Raw genomic sequence first — 12,282 nt, 5'->3', positions numbered from 1 at the left:
ACAGATCATGTGTAACTCGTATGGAGTTTAAAGACAAAGTTAAGAAACCATATCAAAATCACAAACTTTTAGCAGTTAAAGTTAACGAATCATTTCAAACTCATGTTCCCTTGTTTTGTAAGTTAAAGGCACATGCCAGAATCGCAAGAAAATCACAGCAAACCCATACCCAAGAAACAAACCACATCAGGATCATACTTCCTTATTTGTCATCTATGATTTCAGTATGATCCATTTAATGGATCAGGTTTAAATCATAGTTAAAAACCATGAATTCGTGAGTTTGATATGATTTGTATGTGATTTTGGCATGATTTGTTAAGAAAAGTTTTTGTTTGGGGCTCTAAACGTCTGAACTTGATTTAAAACTGTCACCACGGTCTTTGTTCATTACCCTGTAAATGAGCCCGGCTTTCAGTACTTCTGAGTACTTTGATTTTAATTTTTGCCCCTCTGTTTGGGTTAGTAACTTTTTACTAGGGGCTATTAACTTGAAAGCTGCCACTAGCCCGTGCAAGAGTACTTTATTTTTTCCTCAATTGCACACTCCTGTGTACTATAGAAGAACTTAGAGATTTTTGCCACTAATATTAATTATATTTGCTCGCCTCATAATTTTGAAAACTGAAATAAAAAAATTAATATTTGTAAAATGATTTCGCTCGCTTGCCTCTCTTTTTCTTTTTGAAAATCCGAAGAACTATGTTACAAATTGGTGTGGCCTTATTTGCAGTTTCCATTTATTTTCTTTGCAACCGTTGCCTACACTGAAATGAAATTAAGCGTAAAGATTTATCAGAGGTATATCTAGGTCAAGTTCTGTTTTTGGGGTATGATCGCACCATTTTTGACAGGGTTATGTCCCTTGGACTTAGAAAAATTCCAAATTATTTGCAGTTTCCCTTCATTTTCTTTGCAGAGGTCACACATACTGAGATGAAATTTGGTATACAGATTTATCAGATACATATCTTGGTCAAGAACTGTTTTGGGTACAATCACGCTGTTTTTGACAGAGTTAGGCCCTTTTGGACTTAGAAAAATTCCAGTTTGGGGGTAGGGGAGCATAAGTGTTTTACATGCAAACATCTTTTTTTTTCTTTGGTGCCAGTTTAAATATTGGACTCATTGAATTAGACCCAGGAAGGGAAGGGAGTCTATTACAATTGTAAAAATTCTTTTCTCCTCTTCAAAAAAAAAGTATTAAAAAAAATATAAAGTTTAGGAATTCAATGATTGCCAACTTAATTTTAACTGGTTGCCAATTTGGCGACCTGTAGAGAATTTTTAGGCGACAATCAAAATTTTTAGCCACAATGGTGACTATAAATTAGTGGCCAATTAGAGCCTCAATAATGCTATGGCTATTTGTGTGATATGTGTAAACTTTTCAGAATATGAACCATATTTCAAGAACTCCTTTTTTAGTCAAACATGTCACAAAATATCATTCGCAAGTGAGTTAAGGCTACGTGTAGTCGTTCCTATGCATAAAATCTAATTAAAAACATAAAGGCTATACCTATCACACAGAAAAAGTTAAAAAACTTGCTTTCTAATAAATTCTTGGTACCCACAAAATGCAAAATTTTTACACCTAAAATCTGTGTAATTGTTATGTTTTCTGAACAGGTTATAATGGTACATCATGTAAGACAACTCTTGATATTTGCCAATCCAATCCCTGTTTTAATGGAGGAACCTGTGTTCCACATGATGATGGATTTAACTGTACTTGTCCCTCATGTAAGTCGAGTATTAAAATTTTTTTTGTTTTTCATTATCAAATCTTTTTAATATTTTGAACAATTTTAAAATTATTTTGAATTCATATGCATTCAGTTGATAAAAATGTAGGGAAAAGAAATGTCTTTAAACATAATGATTGATTCTGTATTATTTGATTTATAGTGAGTAATTGCACGATGCAAGCAAAGCCAGGAAGTTTTGTTGTTGCTGATGATAAAAGTACATCGAAAGGAAAGAAAAGTCTAGATTTATGTAAAGAAGATTGTCTTCAAGATGTACAATGCAAAGCTTTATTTCATACCAATGGTTTCTGCTATATCATTAGACAAGATGCTACTCCAGAGCCCTACACAATTGATACTGCTTTGTACTTCTCCAAATCTTGTCTCTTCAAATACTGTAAGTACTGTTTATGTTCAGTCTTTATGGTGATGTAATTGAAGATTCAGGGATATACAGTGTTTGGTCATTTTGTTCATTGGCTAAAACTTTAATCTTAGCCTTAACCAAAAAAGTGCTAGAGCTTTTCCTTTTTCACATGTGTATTCCTTTTTACAAGACATTTCTTTAATCCAGGCAACGAAATTCCAGGGAAATACTCGCTAAATGCGAGTTGAAAATCAAAATCGCCAGTTCAAAATCACCAGTGGTCGCAATTTTTTGCGAGTAAAAAAATTGATCTTTTTCCGGATATTTCGTGTTTATTCGTTGCCTTTTGAAGTTTACTTTTGATCTTATGCTTAGAGACTCTTTATTGAATGAGTATCAAGACGCGTTGCAAAGTACATGCATAGCCATGGATCGAAAGGCCAAGGCATCTTGATGCATGATCAATCATGCATTTGCTAAATAAATATTTTAAACCTAATAAGCGCACTTCCGAATCCCAGTCAGCTGTTTCAGATGTAAACAATAATGACCTCGTCCATGTTAACTCAACACAGGAAGGTGTTAGCGTCACTGCTTCTGTCAAAACCATTAGAAAATGGGAACGTGAGTTTCACATTTCAGTCTTCGCCAAATTTTTTTTTCAGCACATGCCCTTCGGGCAGGTGTGATCACCAATTACACAAGCCCGAACAAAAATTTACATGCCCAGAATTTTATTAAGTTATAATATTATTCTTATTTGCCTTTTCATGCCAAGGAAATGATCTAAAATCCAGTCTGTCAATTTATAGTCTCGCTATTTGTTTTCAACCTGTACAATTTTTGTGTCTCCTTTGCAGAAGAGTTCCTTGGAAATTGCGGTAATATAAGATTTCAGTTAAATCCGGGACCTATATACTTGTCCCTGGTTAAATTTTATTTTGAACTTTACTTTAGAGGGAAAATAAAAGACTTTAAAGTACATTATTAGTTACACAGTCAGTTAGTGACCTAATACGGATTCATACAGGGTGTGAAATGGAAATCCGTATTGGGCGAGGCGAAGCCGAGTCCCAATACGGATTTCCATTTCACACCCTGTATGAATCCGTATTAGGTCACTAACTGACTGTGTTACGAATTTATCCCGCTGAAGACCTTTTTCGATATAAAAAAATATTTGTGCATATTATGAAAAAATTAAGTTTTAATCCATGCAATAACAATCAACATAAAATATCGTCAGGGTAACAAGAAATTTTACTAAAGTACCTACGTAAACCGTTTCTTAGCCCCCATTTTTTATTTACAATAACAATGCTGTGAACGGAATCGCGTGCCCGATTTTTAATACACCCCCTGCTCGGAGACGAAATATTGAAAATTTCAGGGCGTCATGTGATGAGCTCTCATCCAATCAATTGTCTACAAATTTGTCTGAAGCGGGATAATTAGTGTTATTGGTCTTATTTAATTTTATTATACCAAGGCTTATGCTTTAGAATTTAAATGCCCTTCAGGCGTGTAAGTGTGCAACTTCCACATGCCCGCTTCCAATTTTACCAGGTCCCGGGCATCGGACTCCCGGGATTTGTCGAAGACTGACATTTCACTAGACTTCATTGCCATGGACCAAATTGTCTCAACTATATGTGTGTATGGGTGTATATAGTGTATCATTCATTTCTTTGATGTATAGATTAAGTGTAACTTGTCTACCAAGTCATATTCTTGAATTTGATGCATGTTATATATTCTTACAAAAACATTAAGAATAATATGAAAATTCAAAATGCAGGCACATACTAAGTGTTCCCTGTCAAAACAAAAACAAAAGGAGAGGTATGACTGTATCTTTAATTTTGAAAAAAGTAAAATTTGAAAATTGCTAGTAAGAATTTAATTTTGCTAGTAGGAAAAAAAGTCACTAGCTAAAATTTGCTAGTGGTTAAAAAGTTAATTTCGATCCCTGTAATCATCAAGAATTATTACCTTATATAACCTCAATCTTCAAGTTTGATTTACTCGTTTAAAGCCGCTTAACCCGAAACAGGGCATGCATATTATCATACACAAAAAAGTACGTCATTACATAGAAAATATGTAGAAATAAATTATAAGATTGATTTAATAGTTTATTACAACGATCATTACAAGGAAAACGCTGATTGAAAACCTTATTGACAAACAGAAGTTTCTGACAGGAAGTTATGAATATTTAAATGAAGAAGACCACGTGACTTCCGATAAGCAAACATGGATTTCGAGGTGAGAAACACGTGAAAATTACCTTGTGGCAGTTTGTGTTATTTGCTCGTAGTTTTGTACTATGACACGTTTAAAAATGTTAGAATGTTTATATAGTTCAGAGATAAACGTCTGAAAAGATATAACAATAAGTAATATTTCTTATTAGTGCCAATTTCGGAATTTGATGTGAACGCGCGAAATAACAGGGGGGCTCTCAACAGCTCAAGGGAAAATTATTATATTTGTGTTTTTTTTATGTTTGTTTTAAATGTCTATTACGATAATGAACATTATTGAACATTTATCAAAAATATATATACTTCAGTCATCATCTTCAACTACGGAGGATTCCCCTATACGCAGAGGAAGGAGAGGAAGGGGGCGTGGGCAGCGGGGTACAGTACGTAGAGGATCTGGTCGAGCCCTACAGGGAAGAAGAGGGAGAGGGCAATATGCAGAGAGGAGAGATGTTGTGGCCCTTCAATTAACTCGTGACAGAGTCACTGTAGCAAAGGTATATATTACTCCAATGTATAAATTATGCAAAGCATTTCTCAGGGTATTTTAATTTTATTTTTATGCATTCAAAAAATTCCTGTTTTTTTTCTTTTATAATCAGAGGCATGTCCACAGCTTGAATCTTGAGCAGTGCAGAGATATGCTTGTGCATATAGCATCAAGATCAGCAAGTCTCATTCTTGATATTGTTGACCAAGTTCATCCAAGACCAGCTATACCTCCACAGCCATCCTTACCCGGAGTACCATCTTGGTGCACATGCAGCAGATGTAGGGAGATGCCTACCCTAATGGAGAGAGTCTCTTGCGGAAGATGCCCAGAGCAGTGCACTACTCTTCTGCCAGTATGGTTTCATTTATTTATTTTTTACTCCAATAACAATTAAATATCAAGTGTTAATTGTAAAATAGATGTCAAGGTTATCTGTTTATATTTATTTTAACTATTTTTATTTGTATATATTTATTTTAACCACTTGTTAAGCCTTAATTGATAAATTCATGCAAGTTAAATTTTTCTCAGGATTTTCATGTCCTCTGTTTGGATGAGGCAGTCCTTGCACTGGCGCGCCTCTACCGTGAAGATGTGTTGGCCCTGCCAACAGACGAGGACTACAACAGGGCAAATAGGCATTCGGCATATCGTCAGTATATTTTATGGAGTTATGGAAAACTTGGTTCAGGGAACAGGAAAGTGATCCCTAGCTGCATTATCTGGAGGATTCGAGACAAGTATCCGGAAGCATCTGGACAATATACCGGATTCATGCCTGCAAGACTCACTTAATATACAAACTAAACTCTAATATCCCTATAAATAAAGTTTGTTTTGTCATAATCTTGAATATGTAGTTGTCATATTTTCATATAAACTGAAATTGTAATTTTCCTATGAAATTGAAAGACACATTGAAGTCTAGAGGAATCTGTTGCTAAAAAAGTGAGAATAGTAAAGTAAAATGAGAGACCCATGGCTCTTTATGGTCACCTGAGTATAATTCTATAAGGGATCCATGGAAATTCTACTACATAAGAGGACTATTTAAAGAATTTGTTACTCCATGACCATGAAGTTCATAAATTAGTTAATAAAGTTATCCATAATGCTTTTTATTAAAATTAGTATTACTACCAATTAGTTTTGGTAAGAATTCAGTCATATATGCTTTAAATCATAATTAAGTAGAATTCATTCAGCAATTCAGAAAAGGTTGAAAAGTGTATGAAGGATGATGGACCAAGAAAAGGTAGCTATATAGGTCAACTGAGCGATTCCATTGACATACTATTAGAAATGGAGGTGATGCTAATAAACAGAATATAAGCCTTTAATAGCTGCATTTTTAAGTCAATTTAATGCACTACTAAGTTATTTGAGTTGAAAATCTCCCTTAAGATACAATTGATCTTTCAGCATGATTTTCATCCTTTATACATGGAATACATTACTATAAGCCTTTCATTAATCATATTATCATAATGGAGGTAAAGAATCCTGCCCACTGAAATTATCACAATCAAATCATGGGTCTTTTTATGTCTCCTAAAAAAAAGTTTTGCCCTTTCCGTCTAACTGTCTGAATGTCAGCAAAAAATTGAACATTGCCATAAATTTTGATTGGTAAGAACTATGACTTTCAAATGTCACATATGTACTCATTATGACAAGGCCATCCTTTGGTTACCAACATACTTGACCTTGGAGTTTGACCCACACTTTAAAGAGTTCAACTTCTGTCATAACTTTCAAATGATTGGTGCTTGGGCTTCCATACTGCACAGGTACATGTATATGATTATTGAGACAAGTCCTTTTGGGGGGTAATAACATTTTATTTCTCTTGACTTTTGAGTTGAACTTGCATTTGAGAAACTTTAATCTTTGCCAAAAGCTGCAATGTGGAGGCATCAGTGTTTCACAAACACATTTTGCTCTATAATGAGAAGAAACATGGAAATAACTAATTTCAATTTTACATTCATGCATGACAGGACCTTTTTTCAGCATTAACTTATAGGTTAAACTTCAGTGACCTTAAACATACTCCAATTTTAAGTTTAATAAAGTATATTGACAAGAAATGGCAATTTAATGTACTTGAAGACTTTTACCCTACAAAATATTGAGAGTTTGGGAGTAGCTAAAACCTTTGCTATATCATCGGTGGGCTCCATCCCCTCCCTTCTCATTTAAATCTATGAACTGCCACTGATCTTTGCAATTTTTTTTTTTTACAAATTCCTTGGAAATACATACAAGATTAAGACCACAAATACAACAACTAAATTTTATATGCTGTAATGGATGCAACTTAGAAACATTATGTTCAATGATGCACTGCTACATGCCAGAAACTTCGAAATATATTAAGATTTCATAATAAAATCTGTTATCCCTCACTTAAAGTTCAAATCTGACATATTCTTAAATATACTGATAAGAAAATGTAGTTTACAGTTCATCTCCAAAGCAGATATTATGACTACATTTAACAAAAGATATAACACTTTTAATAAAAATGCTACAAATTAAAAAAAACTCTTCATGCTAATGCTTGACAACATTTAGCATCATTTACATATGTACAAGTGTTAAGAAGACTTAGGCATCATTTACATCCTTTTGATAAGCATCGCATAATTTACAGTCAAGTAGCAGAAATGTTCCCAATACACAACCTTAGTTTTTTTCCTATGATCACGCAGTCCATATGCAAAGAAGTTAGTGGAAATAAATGAGTAGCAATGCAAAAAAGATCAAAAAAAAAAAAAAAAAAGAAAAATGTACAATTCAGACATGCCTCATTTGGATATCAGTGTTTCAACCATACAAAGAAATACTTGTGTATAAATACATGGAAATACATGGAATGTACAAATTTACAGAGATTATTGCAAGAAATCTTTATTCAAATCTGGACTTTTTCTGAAGTGCAATCTCTACTGTTGGTGGTGGCGACTTTGGGGCAATGACCCGAGAAATTCTCCTGGGGTCTCTCTCTGCAAGTTCCGCTGGATGATGCATGCCTCTCTCTAACTCAAAACGCTTTCGCAGAACTTTCAGAAAGATGTCATTAATATGACTGTAAGTCTTCTTCACCTTCCGCTCAAAAACTGTCCATCTCCCCGACTTCTTTGAGTAGGTTCTGAAATATCTGAATTAGAATGCAACTAGAATTTATTCATGAGCTAATAATCAAATTAGAGCAGAAATATTCAAATGGGGAAATAAATGTTTACCTAGGTGCACCATCTTTATGGGTTGCTGTGGGCAAATCAACTGCATAATTGTAGTCCAATGCTGCCAAAATATTCCTGGCTCTGTACACTGGGGGTGAATAAGAAATTCTCTTGGAAGCATACATGAGAATGTGATTGTTGAAGATCTCCAAATCTGCTGTATTCCTTTAAAAGAAGATTATGGATCATAAATTTGGCAGTTGAAGTGTATGCTGCTTGTAAAACTTGTTTAAATTTCATAAATTTATACCTAAAATTAAGGTAATAGTGGTTGTTGTTGAGGAATCGCTTGTCTAGGACATTCTTGGTCAATGCAGAGTGTGCAGGACTTCCTTTCTCAATCCAAGACTTGTCTCTGTCATCATTCAGTTCCTCATGGTAACAAGCACCTGGTGCCATCCTTCCATAGGATAATCCCCATTCATGTTCATTTTGGACATGATGGAGCACTCCAACCCATACATCCTGTAAAATTAAATATCCATGTATTAAGTCATAAAAAAAGTGCATTAGCTAGGGACAGATTTTAAACTATGGTACATGTATTTATGGATTTTTGAGAACAAGGATTAAGATATATTTGACTGCAGTTACCATAAACTATTAAACTTTAATAAAAAGATCCAACAACCCATTACACAAGAGATGTCCACTGTTGTCATCTATTTCTTTAAATGTTAATGGAAAACACTTACCAGAAATTCTTCATATGTGCTTGCAACTTTGCAGCAATGCCAAAAATGGTTCACAATATCTGTACTCCACTGTAAAAGTTCCTTACAACTCTTTTCTTGACCAGCCTACAATATTGGAAGTGATGCATAAGAAAAAATATGATAATAAAATGATAATATTACCTTGCTGTTTTATTTTAAACTGAAACATGTGAAAATATTACATCTTGCTGATTCAGAAGATAATTACCGCAATGATTTTCTTCCCTAGGTTCTTGGCTGCGTGCCATATATCATGGGAGTGTTTGATATGAGAGTACTGGCGTTCTGTAGATGAAAATATAGTATATTCAAAGTGCATAATCAAATACATCATATTTTACGACATACTATTAATTATTTAGCTTGCTACATGTTTTCTATTGTGATATTCATTGTAAAATACAAAACCCTAAAGGAGCTTACTCATTAGTGCACCAATCTGTAAATGTGCATCAGTCACCACCTCTTTTACATTCAAACTGCTTTGCACATCATCAAGTGCCCTCTGGAAACCCGACTTCTCCATACTTGTACTTTTTTTCCCAGTCTCTTGCTTGTCTAAAGTTTCCAAAGCCACAATCTTCTTTGAATCCATCTCTATCATTGTGTATGTGCAGTACTGAGCACAATGTCCTTGGCTGTCCATGCGCCCATCTCCTGTACAATGAAATTACATTCATAGAAAATAACCACTTAAAATGCATAAACATGTTCTAATGTTTAAGTGTAAAATAAAAAAATTGACCTACCCAGCACCACAATATCTCTGTTGACAAGCTCATTGCGTACAATTTCTTGGTGTTCCTCCCACTTTTCCTCGATTGCAGGAACAAGGTATGTCCGCTGTATGCGTGTGAAGGCAGACTGGCTTGGAAGATGTAGATTCATTATTCTACCCATCAGTTCTACCTTACTAAAATTGTTCCCAGAGCACAGAACTGCCACTGACACAACCAGGTCCCCACTGTGTAGACCTCTATTTAGCACTGGCTGGGAGCACCATCTGTGTTTAATATGTTTGTTGGAACATGACTGTAGAAATAGAAAGAAATTTATAAATCAAGTTTTCCTTTGAAACAATTTCAATGATCATGTACTACAGAACTTTGTTCCACATAGCATACAGGTCTTAAAAATGGATACCTATAGACCGTTTTTAGTACCGGCAATCCTCGTTGTCAATGTATATATGCTTTGCAAAAATAATCTTAACCATTAATATTATTTCACATATGTAGTGAAGTACATGTATGTGTATATCATTAAGGCTATCTCAAATAAGTATATATTAGGTATGAAAATTTAATTGGATGCCAAAATTGTTAAATAATTAAGATTGCTGCAAAAGCACTTACCCAAACAATGTCAATGCAGATCCAACACACTTCGTAGAAATTACAACTTGCTCAGAACATCCCTTCACTAAACAACTATCATCAATCTTTGTTTTGGCCAACATGAGGAGTTGATCTTCATATGCTACAAATTTTTCTGCCTTGAAAACTTGATCGAAACCCTCCATTGTCAAAACTTGGACGATTCCTGGACCAGAGTAGTATTCGGATGTCTTGTCCTCCGTCTCAGGCTCCTCAAATCCATACACCATGTCTCACCCAGCTATATCTTCGATATCAGAGCATCCTTCATCACTGGAATCAGAAAGATTACCAAAATATTATACTCTTTTATAGTTGCAAACAATAATATAACTGTACATTCTTCTATTAAAAGGTCATATGAAATCTCAGCTCATTCTCTGATTTTAGTTCCACTCATCTTAAGCTTAGTTACTGGTAACATACCCTAGAGTCAAATCATAATCTGGCACATAATCGTCATCAAGTGCTTCTTCCTCTTCATCATCTGAGTCTTGTGTAAGACTGATACTTAAACTATATTAAAACAAAGAAAACTTTTTTCCATCATTGTCTTACATTGGTTATAATGTTCAATTGAGTTACTTATGCTCTGCAGCTGTTATTCCAAATAAAATTTTGACCAGAATTTTTCTTTCCTTAACCGTAAAAACATATACATCCGTAAAACTCGTTTCAAACATTTTTCAAACTGCTTCATGCTTTATTTCCTATTACCTAAATGGGTCAAGAAATGATGTTGAAAATGTCTTCTTCATGGCAGCCCTGCTAGCCCCGCTGAGTGGGATGTTGACTTGTATTAGGATGGTTCATGGAAGAAGGAAGATCAACTCCAGACTCTGCTGTCTCCGTAGTACTACAAATATCCCATGATGACTTGAAATTATTGTTACCTCAACCCACTCTCTTTTTCACAGCATAGCATACCCCCACCCCCACAAATGCATCTGTACTCATGAACATGCAAGTATACTATAGTCTGATTTTGTTGCAGTTGAAAATATGCAAGTCAATATCACAGTATTGCACATTATAATAAGAAATGGTAAATTTAAAGTGAACAGGTCTGTTTGTTTTGATTACCGTACATCTCTAAGACTCATTTCAAACATTTTTTAAACTGCTTCATGCTTTATTTACTATTATGTACCTAAATGGGTCAAGAAATGGTTTTGAAAATGTCTTCATCATGGCAGCCCTGCTAGTCCGCTGAGTGGGATGTTGACTTGTATTAGGATGGTTCATGGAAGAAGGAAGATCAACTCCAGACTCTGCTGTCTCCGTAGTACTACAAATATCCCATGATGACTTGAAATTATTGTTACCTCAACCCACTCTCTTATTTCACAGCATAGCATACCCCCCCCCCCCCACACACACACACACACACTCACACACAAAAAAGCATCTGTTCTCATTTACATGCAAGTATTCTATAGTCTTATTTTGTTAAAGATGAAAAAATGCGAGTTAACATCACAGTATCACACATTATTAATTAGAAATGGTACTTTAAAAAAAATTAGTTGGAAAATTAATAAACAGAATCTCCTACAAGTTAGAAAATCTACTTATTATAAATAAATCATATTATAAAACAATATATTTTTGCAAGAAAGTATGCCAAAAATATAAACTTAAACATTGAATTTTTGAAAAATATTATAACTGAAAGAATTCGAGTAAAAATTTTTCTTCTGTTAAAGAATTGTAAATGTGATAAATTTGACAGACACTGGCAGGAAATAGTTGAAAAACTTTCTTGCCACAAATTTGTGCCCCTCATCTTTCTCTCTCTCACTTTCCCTTCCTCTCTCTCCATCTCTCTACATAAACTTGCACACTAGTTTTGTTATTATATACCCCTTTTTTGCTTCATTTCAAACTGTGATGTAGATTTATTTACATACACTTTTGTCTGTATTTGTGTGAAAGTACAAATAAAAAAGAAAGAAAGAAATGGTATACTCCGTATACCTCTGTGTTGACCTGCTATATAAATTATGTAATATAATTGAAATCATGTATATTTATTATATATTCATTATATTATAAACCAATACG

The 12,282-nt window shown here is 34.2% G+C and overlaps 3 protein-coding genes across 3 annotated transcripts in view; 2 read left to right on the top strand and 1 right to left on the bottom strand.

The window, feature by feature from the left end:
• The window catches only part of LOC134230906 (sushi, von Willebrand factor type A, EGF and pentraxin domain-containing protein 1-like), a gene marked incomplete at its 3' end in the record, with an annotated part of 139,419 nt that overhangs the window by 90,941 nt on the left and 36,196 nt on the right, over positions 1–12,282 (top strand). Inside the window, exons 32-33 of the mRNA XM_062712771.1 lie at positions 1,633–1,746; positions 1,912–2,148. Coding sequence (XP_062568755.1) covers positions 1,633–1,746; positions 1,912–2,148 — 351 coding nt within the window. The remainder of the gene's footprint in view (positions 1–1,632; positions 1,747–1,911; positions 2,149–12,282) is intronic.
• On the top strand, positions 2,665–5,695 carry LOC134230904 (P2X purinoceptor 7-like). Its single transcript, XM_062712770.1, has 4 exons — positions 2,665–2,742; positions 4,694–4,882; positions 4,988–5,230; positions 5,410–5,695. The coding sequence occupies exons 1-4, from the start codon at positions 2,665–2,667 to the stop codon at positions 5,671–5,673; spliced, it is 774 nt and encodes a 257-aa protein (XP_062568754.1). The 3' UTR covers positions 5,674–5,695.
• On the bottom strand, positions 7,792–10,448 carry LOC134230925 (uncharacterized). Its single transcript, XM_062712796.1, has 8 exons — positions 10,198–10,448; positions 9,592–9,845; positions 9,266–9,499; positions 9,051–9,127; positions 8,822–8,926; positions 8,377–8,591; positions 8,127–8,291; positions 7,792–8,041 (listed from the first exon to the last, which is right to left on the bottom strand). The coding sequence occupies exons 1-8, from the start codon at positions 10,446–10,448 to the stop codon at positions 7,792–7,794; spliced, it is 1,551 nt and encodes a 516-aa protein (XP_062568780.1).

This window comes from Saccostrea cucullata, unplaced genomic scaffold (genome assembly GCF_032062105.1).
Source record: "Saccostrea cucullata isolate Sc308-1 unplaced genomic scaffold, CSIRO_AGI_Scuc_v1 ctg308, whole genome shotgun sequence".
Lineage (NCBI taxonomy): Eukaryota > Metazoa > Mollusca > Bivalvia > Ostreida > Ostreidae > Saccostrea > Saccostrea cuccullata.
This window is presented reverse-complemented; position numbering and strand designations above follow the sequence as displayed.